The sequence below is a fragment of the Perca fluviatilis genome, chromosome 11 (genome assembly GCF_010015445.1).
Source record: "Perca fluviatilis chromosome 11, GENO_Pfluv_1.0, whole genome shotgun sequence".
Taxonomy (NCBI): Eukaryota; Metazoa; Chordata; class Actinopteri; order Perciformes; family Percidae; genus Perca; species Perca fluviatilis.
In genome coordinates this window covers 34,311,064-34,331,961 of record NC_053122.1, presented here as the reverse complement: position 1 = coordinate 34,331,961, position 20,898 = coordinate 34,311,064, and the positions used below count along the sequence as shown (strand labels likewise).

Sequence of the window (20,898 nt, the reverse complement as noted above, 5' to 3'; positions counted from 1 at the left end):
CATTGTGAAATTCCATCCAGAGTGTGTTTGGTTTGCATGTGCGCCAGTCGTGCATATGAATACACGCGGATGTACATTCGGGATGAGTTCCCTGCTCTGCCGGTGCGCTCTTGCTGGATATGTTTTTTTTTTTTTTTTTCTTTTTCTTCTCCTCCTTCTCCTCCTCCTTCTCATCGGGTCTTTATGCCCTCAGGTCTAAGTTTGACTGCTGATCCCCTGAGCTGCCGTTCTACTTAATTTACAGCACATGATACACAACCGTTCCCCTGTAAAACTCAATCACAGCCTCCTCTGGCCACTGATAAATATTCATTGAGGAACAAAAAGCCTCAGCTGATCCGCATCTAGTCAGAACTACTCTGCCTTTAGCTGTTTATAGAGTACAATTTGTTACCTTTATACAAACAAAACGCATTGCGTTGGGAATTCAAATTTAGCCAAACCTCTGATCAGGAGGCCTCTGTGTGCGTGTGTGTACTTTAATTGTGTTATAGCCTATATACAGATTACTGTATGTGTACTTTAAGTGTGTTATAGCCTGTATACAGATTACTGTGCGTGTACTTTAAAGTGATGGTTCGGAGTAATTTCACCCTAGGGTCCTTTGCACCATGACCTCGAGCCAAACACTCCCCCAGAAGCTTTTTTCACCTGGGTCGAACATTGGGAGAGTTAGCGTAGAGTAGTGTTATCAGCTGAATAGCTTAGCGCAGGGGCTAATGGACCCACGTTTGTATCTGGTAAATGACCCCACTAATAATGCCCGAAATGATACCAAAGGTCTACACTAGTACAAATAGGTTATGTACCCCTAAAACGATGGATTGGAAAGTTTGTAAATACACCAGAAGTTTATGAACACTTGCCTGCTCTCTTCTGCTCTCTGTTGCTGTTGCTGCTGCTGCTGCTACCTACAGTTAGACGAGTGCTTAGGGCCGTCTATAAATTACTACACCGAGAAGAGATACAACAAAAATATGTATTAATTTAATGATTAAATAAGGTAATGTCTCCAAACTTACTTAAATTATTACTTGTCTCCTGCTAGTTATACTACAGCACTTTAAAAAAAAAGTTAAATTAATAAATATTTTTGTTGCATCTCTTTTCGGTGTTGTAATTTGTAGATGTCCCTAAGCACTCGTCTCACAGCAGCAACAACAACAGCAGAGAGCAGAAGAGAGCAGGCAAGTGTTATTTACATAAACTTCTGGTGTACTTACAAACATTCCAATCCATCGTTTTATGATATTCAGCTGATAACGCTACTCTACGCTAACTCTCCCAGTGTTAGACCCAGGTGAAAAAAGCTTCTGGGGGGGGTGTTTGGCTCGAGGTCATGGTGCAAAGGACCCTAGGGTGAAATTACTCCGAACCATCACTTTAAGTGTGTTATAGCCTGTATACAGATTACTGTGCGTGTACTTTAAGTGTGTTATAGCCTGTATACAGATTACTGTGCGTGTACTTTAAGTGTGTTATAGCCTGTATACAGATTACTGTGCGTGTACTTTAAGTGTGTTATAGCCTGTATACAGATTACTGTGCGTGTACTTTAAGTGTGTTATAGCCTGTATACAGATTACTGTGCGTGTACTTTAAGTGTGTTATAGCCTGTATACAGATTACTGTGCGCGTGTGCTTTGCCGTCGCCAGCTCTAGTGGCTCTTCTCCAGCACACAAGCTTTACAAACAGAAACAGGAGACGAGCTAAATGAAGCTGCTTTCCTTCAGCTTTGTCATCCCCTTCCCCTACCTCCTTCATTACCTCAAATCACCTAGCTGGTGAATATAAAACTGTCATCATGAAAATACAGCAACAGAGTGTGTTTGCATGCACACTAGGGGTGTAACGATACATCGATCTGGATCCGATATACCTGTCCTCAACGATCCAATACTATGGATACAAAGTGAAAATATCGATACATATCGTCGTCTTTAAGATGCGCCCTTATTTTGAAATTCCCCTTTTTATAAGTATTTTTTTCCATTAAAAGGAGTAGTTTGTTTTTAATGTCTGGAAGAGCTAAGTAATGAAATTGTCAAATCATATTTTAGTTGCTTTTTGTAAATATATATCAATGGAACTGTGTTAAATGGGCATATGGTATCGTATCGTGGCGGACATTGTGATATCAGTAAATATTGTATCGTCAAATAATAATGTAATATCGTATCGTAATGAAACTTGTGATTTGCACCCCTAATGCACACTAATATTCCGCTATACTTCCGAATGTGACAATATTCCAAATTTGATACAGGCCATGTAAACAGCATATTCTGTTTGGGTAGAGATGCATGTCCAAAAGAAAAGAAGGAGAAACACACCTATTTTTTATTTTTTTTAAACATAATGAAAGACTTGGATATCAACAGGTTTTTGAATATGCTCAAACATTGGTACGCCGATGTTTTCAAGAAGGTGGAAATGGAATAGGGAGGGAAGTCCACCACCGGTGGAAAACTTTGAAAAAAAAAATCCTATTTCGCACGGCTGCATGTAAACCGCAAAATTAGTGGAATAATTATTTTCATAAGCCATGTAAACAGCTTAGGCAAATATATTGTCTTTTTCAGATTAAGGGCAAAAACCGAAATATTATGTGCGTGTAAACGTAGTTCGCAGTGATCTTCTGAGGTTGACTACAGGCAATGTAAGCTGCAGCAAAACGTCTGTTCCATGGGGCATCATTATATGTGTGTGTGTGTGTGTGTGTTCTGCTGCACGTGTTTTGTGTGTTTGTGCACATTTGCATGTTGGTTTGTACCTGTGTTTGTGTGTAAGGGAAAGCGAGTGAGGATAGATGAGTGGGAGGATAGCTTCAGTATATAATTAACCTGTGGATGCCACAGTATTGCCTTCAGGATGGTAAAGGTCACATAAACTCCGTTGCAGCTTCTAGTCATGTGGAAGAGCCTCGTTTTCAGACCTCCTCCACCGTATCGCGGCACTGTAGCCTTTCTCCTGTTTGAGTCACAGCATCGGTGCTCCGTGCTTAATTATGCATCCGCAGTCATGTTTACAAAGAGGGTGGAAGTATCACACCGTGTGCGTTAATGGGTGTGAACATGTGTTTGCCGTCCATAATAAAAGCAATGATTTTTAGAACAATATATGAATGCTATTTTTGTTTATCTTGGTTTGAGTGGTCACACCATGCTGACATGCTGACATGAGAGAAATGTTGCACCTCGCTCCCTCACTCTCCCTGTTTTATCTCCGGTTTATGTTAGCAGTTTCTATGGTGTTCGGCTCCCCGTAGTTCCTATACAGCCGCTCCAGCCTCCATTGTCGGCCTCCCTCCAACTGTTAACCCCTTAATGGGCCAGTGGTCTGCGTGTTTCCCCCTTCTGTTACTGCCATTTTCTCTTTAACCCTTTCACGAACAAAGCTCTGCCTTCCATCTCTTCCCTTCTCTTTCTTTGAGAGTCCATTTTCCTTTTCCGCTCCCCAGCCACCTCTTCTTCTCTGTCAGACGGAGAAAAAAAGCCTTTTTTTTCTTTCTTCTTCTTTTTTTTTTAAAAATAGAATCAATTTACACTAAAGGGCCCAGGGGGCATCAGGAAACTGCTGCACTTAATTCCATAACCCCAAAAAAAAAAAAAAAAAAAAATCACAGCTGGAGGGCGTTAGCACATTTTTCCAGAACTTTTGTCATGCGAGACATAATAGAGAAGCATTAAAGACAGCTACTTTTGACTGTAGTACAGTACAGTACAGTGTGGGGTCTGGTTATGGTTCACCTACCTGAAAACAAGATTACATGTGGTGCAGTAAAGTACACTAAATATATCTGTGTGTGTGTTACATTTGCATATGTGGTTGAATACAATGTGCTGCTTTTCCAACTGGCCTTTGTCTCAGAAAAAAGGGGGGGTTCAGAGCCAGATAAGGATATTTAATTAGCTGGAGTCTACGGCGGCTGCAGCAGTCAGAGCATGCTAGAGCTGGGTGACATATGGTAAGGGCTCTCTGCAAGTGTGGAGAAGCAATGAAACCCGATATCTTGTCATTTCATCTCGTCACTGTATTAGTAATTTTCCCATTGGAATGTCACACATATACTGTCTGCTTCAGTAGATATCTTTTTTTTTTTCTTCCCTGTTTTGTCTCCTCGTGGAAATGAAAATGGAAGATAACTAGAATATGGGGAATACAATGGAATGGTTTTCAGATTAACACAGTTTGAGATTGAACTTTCTTTTTAATGGTGTTTATTCTCACGGGAAAGTGCGCACAGTTGCAGGGAAACCCCCTATTTATTTAGTTATTCAATGGTATTTAAAATGTCTATATTCTCTGTGAGATATTGGTGAGGATTCGGTTTGACCCTGAAATGCTAAAACAACGAGAATTCCTCTGATTCCCCATCACTCTCTCTTCCTCTCCCTCTCGTGTCCTCTAGCGTCTCCGGTTGGCTCGCGTCCTCCCCACGTCATAAATCTCAAGCAGGACGTTTCCAGGCAACTCTCCAGTCAATCTTTACTGAGTTTGTTGCGCTATCGATCGGTCCTGTGCTATAGGTTGTCCTGGCTTCGCTCTCCTCTATTGATGTTTTTGCCTCGGGGAGCGACAGAAACTGCCTCGGCCCGAATTTACCGAGGGCTCGTTTTTAAATGACTTACAATCACCTCGCAATGAAAATAGAATTTGTCAGGCAGTGGCATTTATACATGGATACTGTTGCTGGATCTCACAAGAGTGAATGTAGTTTGATGAGAGGTCAACATTGTGGAATGGTAGAGTGGTTTATGGGGCACTTAAGGGTGATAATCTCTGTGAGGAATATATGGTCACCGTGGTCCTGGTGGGATGTCAAATAGCCGCCAGGGGAACAGTCACCTAATGAAGATGGTTTAGTCCTCTGGGCCCACATAGACTGAGGTGTGTGTGTGTGTGTGTGTGTGTCTGTCTGTCTGTCTGTGTGTGTGTGTGTGTGTGTGTGTGTGTGTGTGTGTGTGTGTCTCTGTCTCTGTGTGTTCTGCCCCTGACCATGTGTATTATTGGTCATTTTGATAAGTGGTAAGAAGTATTTGTATGCGAGGCCATTTAGGTCATGATTCATACTTGTTCTCACAAAACATCATAATGTTACACTATACTCTCCTTCACACTACTATGCCCTCTTACATGTGCAGTCACTGACTGCATATACAATAATTTCGGTAACGCACAACTATACTTACACTCATGTACTAACTGTACATGTGAATGACAGTGTAGCGTATCAACGGGACATTAATGTGGCTACAGTCACACCCTCTCATACTACTATTTGTCTCACACATTCATCATTCATCGGTTTCTGTCCTCAAGCACATCTCATTACACTCTTTCTCATATACTACTGTTTCTTTTACATACACCATCATCGTCATCCCAAATCACCGCAGTGATTCTCTCTCTAATATGTTATCATACTCGCACACAGTTATATGTAATTTCTTATCCATACACTACTCTGCATCCACATGCCCACACTTGTTTTGAAGATAGGTTGTGCGAGGAGATCTGCCATTACCCACATTTATGTAATTTGTCTTTTAAAGGAATACAAAAACTCCTGACGCGGAATCGCTTGGGAGAGATGAAAATGCCTGCTATCAAAATCTCTGTGAGACAGATATGTAAAATCCAAGAGGAAGCTGAAATGCGCATGTCAAAGACTGGGTCTGCCTCTTCATGGGGGTGTTATCGGCACAAATCTGGCATCAATCAAGCAATCAGCCATAATGGGAGCAATATTGGGCAATACTGTTGATTAGATAAAATAAAGAAGATACTTAAGAGAGCTGAAATGCTCTTCTGGACCCATGTACAATGTCAAACCTCAAGAAGCAGGTTTTAAGGAGGCCTTTACACATCAACATCAACACTGAGAATATGTGATGTGAGACATTATATTGTGCCTTCACCCATCTAACCTGGAATAGGCTCTGTTTTTTTTATTATTATTCCAATGGCATGTAAAGTGCAGTTTAATATTTCAAGTAAGTCCTGTGTACCAAAAGAAAGTCCTCACAACCAGCCTTTTGTTCTTCAGATATTCAAAATTGTCATTTTCTCATTTTTTGTTACATCATAGAAATACATTATGTAATACAATAAACCAAATGGAGCTAAATAACGGGAGCAGAGCAAAGATTTCAGGAATCTGAAAGTAACTTTTCACAGTTGTAGAAATTAACGAAATTAACTAAAACTTCAAATGCTTTTATTTTTATTAGTATGCTATTATTAAAGTTATAATAGTTATGATAGCAACCTGATCAGAATACAAATATTTCATATAACGACCTCTATTAGGAAAAACTGGTCCATTCCAAAAGTCCATTTTAATTGAGTGGTATTTTTTCCTTATTACTGCCTTTTTTTCTTAACATCTACACTCTGCTCACGCTCCCACACCTGAGTTATGTCTAAGATGCTTTCTTACGGCAAACGTTCTACTCGGACTCTTCGGCTGTCGTGTCATTTATGAGCGGTTTTTTACCACTTGTCGGTGCAAACAAACATACTGGGCTTTGAGTGGTCCTACTGGCTTTTTTCCAAGTGATAAGTCTTTCTCTGGGAAACCATCTTTGCTTAAGTGACATTTACTAGTTTCCGGAAAATTCTGCAGTAGTAAGGGCTGTGGATGCCTTCTCTTTTCTCATTTAATAATCACATTTTAAGAAGTCTGTTGTCTCGTTAGATAGCGCAACAACAATCCAACAATAATGTTCGGAGACCCTGATCCCCCATGGGGGTTGTAAACAGGAGGTGTAATGTTGCTGTTTTTTTTTTGTTTGTTTTTTTATCTTATAATTGTTTACATTTTGGCAAATTGGCACGATTTAAAGTTTCAGAATAAGATATTAGCAATTCATGTTTGCAATGTATCACTGGATTACGTTGATACTAAAGACAAAACCTAAAAAACGTGATGATTCTTAAGTTTTCAGGGTAAAAGGCTCCACTTTTCTAAGTGGAATTATAAACGTGTACTCCCAATGGACATTGGAAATAAAGAGATCTTTGAGAATGGTAAGTCACACTGAATCTTAAACTCTTTGTATTATGTCTGTATCTTCACATTTGGCCGAGTTATAAGTCCGAGAAGGAGGAGCCCTCAAAGCCCCCTTAACTCGCCCCCACAGTTTGAAAACCACTGCTATGAGTCATAAACAGGGCATCCTCCTACCGTTTAGTCTAGTACTTGTCAAATGGTTCAATTCCATCTGTACAGGAACCTGTCATGTGTATTTTTGTAATGTTGGTTACCACTATCAGTTCATCCATTATCGCCCCGATCTTCAAATCAACTTTCTGACAACCTGCCTTCTTTAATTTGCTGGAAATTAAAAAATTGTTCCTAATGAGGCAGTGGGTGTCCCACAGGGGCGGTAACCCCCCCCCCACCCCCCAATCAGTTCTAACCCCAATCTCCCCAGGACCTAGTTTATGAGACACAAACTCACACAGGTTCACATGGAGTAATCTTGTTGGGTCCTAATTATAATAGCATTGTGTCTCTGTTGAACACAGCGAGTTATTAGTCCTAACAATAACACATTCCCACAGGCACGTCCCTTTTCTCCATGGAGGTTTTGTCTGGTTTTTGCCTCCTTTTTTGTTGTTAATCTCTGAGAGGAGAGCATGCGAGTAAGAAGAAAGAGGGATAGTGAGGGAGGCCTAGCTCTGCTAGAGGCCAAAAATGATCTCCGTTATCAAGCTACCATCATTGATAACTGCCTGTTGTGTGCACAGTAAAATCTGCACACAGTGATTTTAACACAGAATTATACATGATTCCGCCCCCCATACTTAGATACTAAATAACCTATCTATAGTAGCTGTTGTATGTAGCTAAAACCCAGAATTTATCATGCATTACTTGTTTTGAAAGATGTTTTTAGAATCCTCTGTAGATGTTTAATCAAATGTGCACATAGTAGTGAAATACACAAAAAAAGAATTAGGGCCAGATCCGATGACTCATAGTTGGAGTGAATATGATATTTAAAGGATGCCACCACTGAACTAACGGTAATATAATCTCATCTTGTTTTTTGTGACTTAATGCGATTGTGCCTTCTTTTTTTTTCTTTTTTTTCTTATTTGCCTCAGTAAAGGTTATAGCCTCCCTCAGGGGACTGCAGTGCTGAACTTGGTGTTTTTTTTTTAAATTGTATTGTGTGTAGATTTTATTGTTGCCTTTTATTCTCTGGCTGAGTTGCTGTGCTGGGTCTTTCCTCTGGGGATTCCATTAAGGCCCTTGATGATAATAATGGACGCTACACTGCAGACCCGGACCGCTTGCCACTAATCGTCGGGTTTGTCCTGCGCAGGCCTGCTTGGTTCTTTCGGGGGAATGATTGTACAGATTTACAGAGAATATGTATATTATATACGTTTTGGGATCGGTTGGTGGGATTGCTGTGGACGAAGTACACGCGGTGATACACTGGTGAGACCAAATGAGGTTTAACCATGTATCCAGTTAATTTAAATAGCTCACCTTACTGTATTGTTTGAACAGTTAATGTCATTTAATATTGTATGTGGCGTTTTCTTTAGCGGGGTGCAAATGTTCCACCAAAACAAGTTCCTTCCCGAGACTATTCTGCAGAGCCACCATCGCTGCGTCCGGAGCATAGACGATTGTGATTGGTTTAAAGAAATGCAAACCACCCAGAGCGTTTTTTTTTTTCTCTCCTATCCCAGTGACGTGCCAACTGTATGAGAAGTGTGCCTTCCTTAATCAAGTCGTGTGATCGCTTTGGTCTGTTGTAGCATTATCGAATGTTACACACTGAACATGTACAATATGCACAATTAGACATGAGTAGATGTGGGAACTGGAAATGTTTGAATAAATGTATGAGGTGAAAAACTCACTTGGCTTTTCATGTGCTTCAGTCCAGCTTTTCCAGTCTTGTCCCACACACACACACACACACACACACACACACACACACACACACACACACACACACACACACACACACACGTGAGCTGCTCACTTCAGTGCAGATCAAACTGTCGCACTCTTGCCGATCGTTCCAGATGTGAAGTTGGCGCGAGAACATTCTGTGAAAAACTCTTTGAACGTCAGCTGCCTCTTCGGTCTCTGGGACTGTGGTGTCTTCGTGAAACACTTACAACAGCTTTGACTTATCCCGCAGAAGGGCAAAAGCAGCCATTATTTAACCGCAGACATCCCTACAGAGATATAAGGACGTGAAGTATAGGGCGATAAGACTCGGCAGACAGAGGCTCACCCTTTCTACTACTGCAACGAAATAGCATTTCTACTTGGACACTGATAAAGATGACACAGTTTAATTCATAGTGAAACATGATATGTACGCCTGTGCTATTAATTTTTGAGCATTAGATACTCTAACAAGATTGCATTAAATATATATTGTTTATTTCCATCACTGCAGCACACACAGAGAGCCTCGATGGAGGATTTTCCTTTTATGAATGTGGGGCTGCAGCCGCTGGTTGTCCTCCCGTCTTCACCGGCGCTGAGTAATGATCCACATGCTGGTCCGGGATGGACGGAGGAGCCCTGATGCCTGCTGGCCTGTCAGAGAAATGTGCCAGCGTCTAGTGTGCAGGGACAAACTGGAGAGTGTAGCCTGCAGCTCTCAATCACTCCAGGGGCTGGCAAAGACACCCACAGGGAGCTGTCTTCCCTCGATTTCATTTATCTCTTTCTCCTTCACCCTCTCAGTTTTTCCTGTTTCCTCAATTTCTGCCTTTTTGTGCCGCTCTTCCCTCTTCCTTGTTCTCGTTCGTGTTCCTCTTTTCACGTCAGCCTTGTCAGCATCCGTTCGCAAATTTTACACACTCACGTACACGTGGATCTTCTGAAACAATTCCTCCTCGCGCTTGTTTCGTCGATGCACGCTGTCCGCGTCAATATCCGACCTAATCCGGTGCCTGGCTTAGGCTCAGCTTGTTCAACTAGCACACATATGCACACATCCACCCACCCACCTACAAGACATATAATTAACCAGACCGGCACCCACATTCTCAAATTCCCAAACAAACACGCAGAATTGAACACACTTGATTTTAGAATGCACAGTTCCATTTTTAGGGTAGATAAGGCTTTAACACTGCAGCACAGAAGCCCCACACAACACTAAAGAATGAGGATTTTCTATTAGATTTGAGCCGGCTGGAGAGAGAGAGAGACACACAGAGAGGGAGAGGAGCGAGGCAGAGAGTTGCCTTCATTTAAACTGTTCTGCACTGAGGCTTTTCAATTTGATTATGAGGCTCCATTTCATAGAGCCGGGATGCTGCGTGCCATTCAAAATGAAATTGAGCCGTCGGTCGGCTGGACAAGCAGCCTCCCTGCGTCTCCTCTGCTGAGGCATCATGGGACGACAAGGGCAATGCTGGCCCGCCGTGCCCTTTCACTGCACTGTTTAGGAAATCTGGCTAAGTGGGCGAGAGTATGGAATTGATTGAGGCTGCTTTGAGGTTTTGGAGTGTGATGCTAGGACTCCTGCTGCAAAGTCTGTGAAGGACTCTTTAGTTAAACAGAGGAAAAAGTCAGGCATATATCTTGGTGTTTTGTCTAACTTCCTCAATATATATATATATATATAAAATTTATATTTGTCCCTCTTTTAAGCTCAAAATCTTTCCCCGATGTTTAAAAATGCAGACAGTCAGTGTTCATACAGACTGACTGATGGGACAGTTGCCCATATTTGGGTCAGTCCTGACCTGGATCAGTGACTGATGATCACCAGAAACTGGTAACTAAAGCTGAGGATGTAACAGCAGCCCTGCTCATCAATCCTGTTCATTTACGTTATTGGAACAACACTTCCTGGGACGTTCTCCTTTTACATCTTAGGCTCTTGGCTGTCACTACATGGCCTTTTTACTCTGATCGATCGACATGTAATTGGAAACCATATTAGGGTGCGTTTTGCGTCTCAGTGTATAGCGTTACTGTTTACAATATATAGAGATGTTGTAAGGGCAGAATAATTATCTTTGAGAAAAGGTCTCTGTTTTTAAATGCATTGCCATTGGTCCACTCTAACTAAATGAATGGAGGAACCCATAGCTTTGCAAAGCCAGATTACTTTTACATATTAGCTTCATACGTATTTAAATACATTTTTAAATTTAAATTTTTAAATTTATCAAGCACATTATTCATGTGTGTTCAGTTTGAAATTCCAAGGCAACAATCAGTGAGACCCCATACATGTTAAACAATTCATTCCACATTTCTTTTGTTATGCTTAATTTTTTTTTCTCTGTTTTTTTTTTCCTCTTGAAGAGCTGTAAACAGACAGGTCAAACCCGTGCCAGGTGGTATGTTTGTCCAGTACGGAGCAGGGAGGATTCATGGCTTTTACAGTAGACTGTCAATCATTTATTGTACAGTCATACTTACTCAGAGTTCACTCTGCTCTATGAACCAACACCTTGAACAAATATGAACAGTGATGTTCCTTGACTCACTGGTGTCTCATAAACTGTGGTGGTAGAACAGACTAGGCTATTGATCACAGGGCTGGTGGTTTGAGCCTTGAGCAACATACTGAACCATTACACTCCAATACTGTGTTTCAGTAGAGAAACCGTAAAAATGCACTCATATATCCTCTAACGTCACAAAACAATTTGAGCAATGTTTTCTACAAACATGCACAACCTTTTGTTTTTCTCCGATATATTATAGCCAAGGACCCAAATTTACATATCAAGCATCTCAGAACCACTCTGAAAGTTTGACTGGGTCTAAAAATACTCTGAGCTCAGAGAAGGAGCTTCAGAGTTATTTACGTCCTACACAAAAGCTAGGAAATTCTCTTTTGACGATGAATGACATCATGTTGTGACACTCAAAAATAAAAGAAGAATGATATTTTGTATAGTTGCTCAATACAAGTTTGCTGGAGATTCGACACATTTAGCAGACTGGCAGGCAGATCTGATCTAGAGCTTGACGCAGGGAAAAAGGATATTTACGCACTGGTAAAGACTAATAAATATTTAACAAAACGTATTAGAATAGCCTACAAAAATGACCTATACAGTTTGATTACGTACACCACTTGAGTTCAGTCGAGCAATATTTCTTATGCTGCTCAGCCAGTCCATGCATTAAGATGATTTGGCACTGCTGCTGGTCTTCTGTCATAGTCTTCAGTGATATTTTTTTATATTGATATCGAGTTGTAGCTGCTGATGCTGAGAAACTCCAAGCAGCATCAAAACTTTTGTCATTTTGTTTCAGTAAAATTATGAAATATGTAGGGATTCTAATACATGTTGCCAATACTTTGTTTCCAATAAATTGCGAAAATTAACCTTTTGCAGATTGAAAAAAAAAGAATCTGTAACTAAACATTTAATCCACTCTGCACCTTTTTAAGGACCCTTTTATTGAGTTAATTCAATTTGTTAAACTGAAATAAAAATTGCAAAATTCAGCACTCCCTGTTCTATTTTTATCCCCAAATAAAGAGCCGCAGCTTGACAACTATTGCCATATCAGCATCTATTTGCACAGTATTTCCTGTCATTCAAACCTAAATTTCACTCACTTCAAAAGCGTAGAGGGGTCCTAATGGCACAGATTAAAAAGCAATTTAATAGAGAAAAGGGGATTAGAAACACTATGGGCTGCACTAATCCTTAACCTTTAGTCCTGTTCTCATGGAGCCACAATATGCGCAAGACGATAGCATCACAGGACTGGAGTTAGTAAATTTCCATTAGGGCCGCCCTTCTTTATTCCCACCAGCACATTTAAAGGCATTAGGCGTGCTTTGTCAAGGCTAATACAAAGGGCCAGCAGTGCTATCACACACCCCCGACTTGTTTCAGGAAAAGCACTGTTCCATGTGAAGTTTTCATAACCCATTATGATAATCTGCCCGAGTCTCTGAAGGGCAGAAGATAGACAGGCAGATAGATGCTTCTGGGGTGACTGCTTCACAGCCTCTGCATGGATTGAACATTTTCTGTCTTCGTAAACCGGGACAGAAACTCACTCCTATCTGCCAAGAAGAGCAGACATGATAGACGACTCAATGCAAGAAGTCTCTACGGCTAGGGTCAGAAAAGAAAAATAGGAACATTTTGTGCAGGTAAAGAAGTAAAATAAGTTTGAGAAAAGTTTAATATATGCTCTCCTATCTCTGTGAAATTAGAAATGATATACACAATATACTATTTAGTGGTTGAACGTGTGAATATACAGTATGTATGTGTGCTTTGCAACTTGCCCCTAAGTTTCCCCTAACCTCAGCAGACTCCTTTGTACAGTTTCGAAGGAAATGGGTTCTCTTGCTTCCCCTCTTAAAATAGTGGGAATCTCACATTTGGTTTCTATGACACGCCTGATTTGAGAAGGTCCCCATTTCTTCTTTTTTCGTTCTCTTTTGGGCAGCCTGCTTCTAATCTCTGCCGCAGACTGTTTCTCTAATAGGAAACAGGGTCATGCCGAGCATTAATCATTCATATCTAAATTTGTGCAGTGCAAAGATTCAATTTTCTGCACTTTGTAGGGTCCGCTATTGGTTATATGGTTTTATTTATACATCAGAGTCCATTCATTATTTATTTGTTTTGACCAATCCAATTTTGATGCCATTTTTCTTGAAGGAAAAAGCCGGAAACATACTGTTAAAGGAAGGAAGGTTTCCACTGTTGAAATGGGTGATTATCTTGTTGTTGTTTTTTTCAACGCTTCCTAACACGGGCTTGAACTTCAAATGAACAACCACATCTCTGTTAGCTGCTCTCAGTTTATGTTTCCCAAGAAAGAAGACTATTTGGGACTTTCGAACAAGACCGGTTGATATTTTGCTTCATACTGTACGTTTAGTCACATGTCCTGCTGAGCACTAAATCCGTCTGCTTTTATAACCAAAAATTGTTTTGCAAGATCCTTCCCTCTCTGTGCCCTCTCCAGAGCCACAGCGATGTAACTCCCACATCAGTGCTCTATTTAAAGTCTGAACCTGTATCAACCTCCTGTCAGGTTTTACACCTTTTTTGTTGTGATAGTATTGTGTTTATCACTCTCATTTTTTTTTTTTTTTGACCTTTTTATTCATTCATTTGCAAATCAATCCCCCCACAAAAAAAAACATGACATACATCCCAGTTAATCATTAGTTACTGAAGCATCTTCCCCCTCTCAAAGGCATGAGCTCCTTCCTGTGAAATAATTCTAGTCAAAACACAAGAGGAGAGCTCAGCCCAGTTACCTTTTTAAAAGAGATAATCAAAGTTAGACCTATACCTTGGAGTGAACTGTGCCTGTGTGTATTTAGCGCTGTTCTTCCTGTTCACAGGCCACTACTGAGCAGAAGAAGCTGAGCCATGCTGGATCCAAGCCCTCCCTCTCCGAGAGCAGTGGCCGACTCCCTCAGATAGCCATGAACACCTGCAAGTACAATGGCGGAGTGGTGAGACCACTAGTGGGCAGCCTGGCGTCCTCGTCGCGCCGCAACCTCGCAGAGCTCGACTCAGAGACGCAGCCCCTGCAGACGCTGCACAGCTCTGGCCTGGAGGTGGTGGTGTCGAAGGGCAACGGCGGCGAAGACCCCAGCAAGGCGTCCAATGAGAGCTTGGTCAGGGAGGGCAGCGGGCATAGCGGAGGCAGGGCGCCGCAGAAGAAGAACAGGGACATCGGCTACAGGCTCGGCCACCGGCGGGCGCTGTTTGAGAAGCGGAAGCGGCTCAGCGACTACGCACTCATCTTCGGGATGTTTGGGATTGTTGTCATGGTGACAGAGACGGAACTGTCATGGGGGGTTTACACTAAGGTAGGCTGTGCATGTGTGTGTGATGCATGAGTGGGAGCTTTGTGTGTTGTCACTGCTATTGTTAATTTTTGATTTTGTGTGGGGTTGGCAGCTGTCATATTTATGAAGAGTGATTATTAGCACAGCCACTGACATACATCATCTAACAAAGGTGATGGGAATATTGCATAAATCAAAATGAGCGTCACGTGATCTACACTATGACTAACCGTCTATCGATTGGATACCATCTCAATTCAGATCTTTTTTAAATATGCACTTTTTCATTATTTGCATCAGATTGGTGTTTAGCCAAAGGATTGGTTCCACTACTGGTGCCATTGTGGCTGTCTGTCATTCTCTGTGAAGCCAGCATCCAAAAATCACTAGCTCACAGCAGGAGAGGTAGGTGGAGAGGGGGATAGCGGAGGAAAGGGGATGAAGAGAGATACAGATTTAGGCAGAGCGAGAAAGATGAAGACGAGTACAGATGAAGAATAAGGTCAATAGGAGTGAAAGATAGAAATGATGTTCCAAATGCCCAACGGCATCATTTACTTTTAGCAGATCAGAGTGGAGATGACACAGCACACATTAGGAACATGTGGAACTCTAGATCAGCCAATCACTTTTGCTGTGTCAGGGTATTTTTGGGAAGAATAGCATGCACTTATTGCACTGAGAGCAGCTTTTCAAGAATATTAACAAGGATGTTTACTTGGGAGCTGACATTGCAGTATATTTTAGGCCACAGAACAACAAGCATTAATTTCAAGTCATGCGTCTGGCTACCTAACTAATGGAAGTCCAATATTTACTCTTGTAGCTCGGTTTTGGTTTTTACCAACATGTTAGACATTTTTGTGGGTTGTGTTACTCTCGCCTATATTCAAAAGCTATAGTTGCTAACTTTGACTTTTCACCAGCTAGTTGCCAACTTTGTATCTTCTCCTCTTCCAAGGATTATTTGTAATCCAAAATTTGAGATTAATTCATGATCTGTATTGTCAGAAATTTTCAAATCTTAAATGTTTTGCATAGAAAAACTTTTGGTATACTTTGAAAAATCATCAGCATTGAGTACATTTGTAGTTAATAGGCTGAAACATACGAAACCACTGATATGAGTGATCGATTTTTGTTGTCAGCTCTATTTGAGTTTTTAAATGTGTTTTTGTGTGTGTGTGATATATAGTAAGTCGCCGTGATAATCTATAGGATGATTGATGGGGTTTTAAAAAGTCAATAGGTTGACTGTAACTGTTACTGAGTGGAATTCAGCCTATTCATCAAGCTGACCTCAGCTGAAATGGAAGTAACTTCCATCTCTGAGTGGCACAGCAGCACCCCCACCCACATCCGACAGGTAGCATGTGCTGCGGATGGTCCATTTTCCATCTCATGTCACATTACACAGCAGACACTTGAGGCTCAGCCAAGGTTTTCTGAGCCCTGAAGGAGGGAAACACGTTAAGAGGCAGCGAGCACTGGGACTGAAAAATCCTTGAACCTCTGGCAGGTGGATTAATTGGTTTACTCAATGTTATTTCACCAGGGACTTTTCAAAACAATTTCAGACATTAAAATATCTTGAGAACTTCTCGTCGACCCAAGGGGCAAAGCAATCTAGTTGATAGCTAAAAATACATTTTGTAATATGGACCACCAAAGGACAGACTAATATTGGGCATCTCTCACTGTCATCGCACGATTATGAACGATATTTTTCCACTTCTGTCGTTCTTCCCGTTGTTGTAATATCAACCCAACGATCATTAGACTGACGCCGAGTGGCATTTTTACACCATGGATGTTAAATTGATTTATCAAATGGCATTTTACCAACATAAAGGGGGTGACTTGAGTAGTACAGGTTCTCATTTCCTAGATCTATTGCCCCAATGTACACACACACACACACACACACACACACACAGACACACACACAGACACACACACAGCACACACACACTGCAGCGCTATCATCCAGCTGGCCTATTTATCACCAGCAACACTCACTGTGGTGGCCCCCCTGCTAATGCTATCCTTGCCTTTTCTGCACCTACCATTAAATGGAAAGTCCCCCTGTAAGTGCTGGGCTTTGATTAATTGGTAGTTTAGATGGTGGGGAACAGCATCCATAGTTAATATCAGGCTGCACCTGCAGCTGCATTGTTTAGCAACATCCTGACTGCGCTGTTTGTGTGTGAAACGCCATTATCTGCTCTCAGTTAGACGCTTACGCTAATAAGTACTGTGTGTGCGTGCTTGCATGTGTGCGCATGCTTGCTTGCTTGCGTGTGTGTGTGTGTGTGTGTGTGTGTGTGTGTGTGTGTGTGTGTGTGTGTGGCTGTATACTTATGTGTATGCATGTGTTTATATATTGGATATTTAATGCTACTCATCTAAGCCAACATTAGAAGCATTTGTTTTCAATGTAACTAAACCCTTCCAGATTTGAAATTCTGAGTAACAGTAAATACACTCAGCTTTCACTTGAATCTATTTTGCTCCACTACCTCATTTCACCTTGTTGCTAAGCAGTGACGCACAACTCAGAAATCATTGGTTTTATAGTGATAAGTTAATATTGCAATCTATTATAAATATACAATGAACACAAGGAACACGTCATCTTGTTATTGCCCTATGATGTGATTGTGTATGTGTTAATTGTGTTCAATTAACATGGCTATTTCTGATATGTCTTTCCTGTCTTTTTCTCTCACCATAGGAATCTTCATACTCATTTGCACTGAAATGCCTTATCAGCCTTTCCACTGTTATATTGCTTGGTCTTATAATAATGTACCATGCCAGGGAAATCCAGGTGAGTCTACCACATAAACAAATACTTCATTTTATTCATTATACCAGCAGCTTTTGCTATCAGCGCTGTGATGATGATGATGATGATGATGATGATGATGATGATGATGATGATGATGATGATGATAACAAGGAATTCTGATTTGGCTTTGCAAAAGAATATTGAAATACTATTTTAATTGTGCTAAAAAGTAATTGCTATGACAAATAAATGTATGCTCCCAATAATATATACATTTATGATATACTGTACAGTTATTAAATTTATAAAATATGGTACACACTAAAGGAATGTACACATACATTTATTTGATTGGAAGTGATGACAGTCACAACATTCAGGTTTTGTCTTGAACAATTGGAAAGCCATAACACTGTTTATACATAGCATTTTTCTTTTCTTTTTTTTTTTACTTTTTAAAATGAATAACATTACCATTAAGTATAATTATAATCCAAAAAAACAATGCAATGAGAATCTGTAGACCATATCTCTGATATTATTTTAGGTTTTCTTCACAGCCTTTTAATTGCATCTCAGTTTATGTTGTTCTTTTTGTTGTTCTGCTTGATCTGAGCTTATAACATTTGAATTAAATTCAATATCCAAATCTTGGTTGCCACTTTGTTATGGCTACTGCATTACGCCAAAAGCAACATTTCTAGTTGTCTTCCCCTTCATTTAATACTTTTTAAAACTTACTTTAATACTTTACTCTAATTCAGCACGACTTCTTCAGATATTGACTAGAATTTCAGATAAAATCTGTGGGTTTGATTCGATTAATACTGTATGTGCCTCACAATCTGAGTTTCTACTGATAAATACTTTGAATGAGTGTTGGGGTTGACAAGGATGGGAAAGATTGCTAATAAAACAAAATCTGAAACGCCAAACTACAAGTGTGAGGAAGATTTTTTTTAAACAAGTCCATTGGTGTATGTCTGTATTTCTTCAGCTGTTTATGGTCGACAATGGTGCGGACGATTGGAGGATAGCCATGACGTATGAGCGGATCTTCTTTATCGTGCTGGAGCTGCTGGTGTGTGCCATCCATCCCATCCCGGGCCAGTACGTCTTCACCTGGACGGCGCGGCTGGCCTTCACCTACACGCCGTCGGTGGCCGACGCTGACGTGGACATTATCCTCTCCATCCCCATGTTCCTGAGACTCTACCTGATAGGCAGAGTCATGTTGCTCCACAGCAAGCTGTTCACGGACGCTTCGTCTCGCAGCATCGGCGCCCTCAACAAGATCAACTTCAACACGCGCTTTGTCATGAAGACCCTCATGACCATCTGTCCAGGAACTGTTCTGCTGGTGTTCAGTATATCCTCCTGGATCATTGCTGCATGGACTGTGCGCGTCTGTGAGAGGTAAACACACGGTTGTGAATAATGGATGTTGCTGGGGGACAGATTGAAAAAAACAAAATGGCTGATGCACCTTCACGCGTTGTGTGGATTACTAGACGCCTTTCTTCCTTCGCTCTCGTCTCTGTTTTGTCCCAGGCTTCTTAGTGTTGCCTTTGTTTTCAATCGCTCTGTCACTGGTCCAAATCATTGAGTGGAATCATCAGGATAGGTTACCTATAAATACTGTACCTGTGTACAGAAAGCCATGCAACTACATACAGTACTACTCCACTACTGTTTTAAAAACACCCTGACATAAGCTCCACGACTCCCCACTCCTTGTTTTTATTGCTATTTTAGATGGCTTGTCCATAATTCATGAGTGTCTAATTGTTTGTTTGCTGAATGGTTTGTTTTGGTAATGCAGAGCAGCCCCCAGGATCCCCTAACCCGTTTTCTCCCCAAAACTGCGCATTGGGCTTTGTCTCAAGGGGGCAACAACGTTTCTCACTGAAAATGAAAGAGGCAGGGAGAAGTGAAAAGCTTTTTTTATTTTCCTTCCTCGTTTACCATTTGCATAGGGAAATGAGACGTTAATGCCAGCTTTGATGTTTCAAAGTCATTCGTGCGTAGCTTGAGTGGAAGGGGGACTTGAGTAGGGTGGGTGGAGAGTGGAAGATCTATAGCAGCAGTGCTTCTTGTCAGACCCAATAAGATGCTGTACAGCGTAAAAGTCAAGCATCAACTCAGACGAAGGCTTTCAGACAGATGCTCGGTGTTCTCCTGCAGCTCACCTCGCCTGCTTTTACTAAGTACCTCCCCTCCTTTCCTCTACCTCTCTAAACTACCCCCCCCCCAACTACACCTGTTAACACCTGTCACTAACCACCCCTCCTCGCACGCCCCACCCTGGATCCTCTCGGACCCTCAGCACCTCCAGCTGTCGGTTGGTGGGTTTAAACCTCACAGAGGAAATCAGCATTGGGGAAAAAAAAGCAGTTGACCTTTGACACCAGCTCCTCTGGAACACCGTAATGTGTAACTGGCATCACCTCAACTAAATGTTGGCACGTGTTCAGAACAACACACTTTTCAGTTTATATAGTATTAGTAATGTCTCTATACAGTCCAGCTCAGCAGGTTACTATAAGTCATGTTTTGGGAATTTCACGGCTACTGCTACTCACTCATTCACTTTTTCTCGTTCTTATTCCCAGCCTTAAAGATAAACAGTAGTTTTGATAATTAGCTTTCTTACCCAAAGTAACACAAGAAGATCAATACCACTCTTGTGTTTGTATGGTAAACGTGTCGCAGGAACCATCAGCCGGTTAGCCTAGCTTAGCACAAAGACGGAAAACCAGCGGAAACTCCAGGAAGTTACTGGTCCCAGCCCAGAAATAGTCTGGTACATTTTTTGGATGGATTAAACAAAGTTATAAAGTTTTATTTGGTGAGTTTTGGAGGATTTTGTTACATTTGGACAGAGCTTGCTTGTTTCCAGTCTTTATGCTAAGCTACGATAATCGCTTGCTGGCTCTAGCTAGCGTTTAGCTACGGTACAGGCATGAGGGAAAAAACATACCAAAATGTTGAACTACTGCTTTACATTTAATAATGAAAGCCTTTTGCTAAACATTGAGATTGTTGTAATGATTGGGTCTTTAGTATCTCATTATCTAAGACAGTAAAAAAACTACGAGAATGAAATATCTGACACTGCACATCCCTAATCCTGCACAATACTGGGGTCAATTTGGAAATCTGTACTTCAATTGATGGCTAGATGAGAAGCACAGAGTCTCTGTCAGAGTCTTCTTAAACACGTTTTCTCACACACACTTCCCATGAGCAGTGCATGCCGTTAGGCCTTTGGTTTCCGTTTCAGAATAACGTGTGTTCAGATGGCTGGATTTGTG

General features: G+C 41.2%; 1 protein-coding gene across 4 annotated transcripts in view; it reads left to right on the top strand.

Annotated features, from left to right (window-relative positions):
- The window catches only part of kcnn1a (potassium intermediate/small conductance calcium-activated channel, subfamily N, member 1a), a 51,306-nt gene that overhangs the window by 8,686 nt on the left and 21,722 nt on the right, over nt 1-20,898 (top strand). For all 4 annotated transcript variants that reach the window (XM_039816620.1, XM_039816619.1, XM_039816618.1 and 1 more), the window contains exons 2-4: nt 14,341-14,814; nt 17,528-17,623; nt 18,582-19,000. In XM_039816620.1, the coding sequence (XP_039672554.1) occupies nt 14,341-14,814; nt 17,528-17,623; nt 18,582-19,000 (989 nt within the window). The remainder of the gene's footprint in view (nt 1-14,340; nt 14,815-17,527; nt 17,624-18,581; nt 19,001-20,898) is intronic.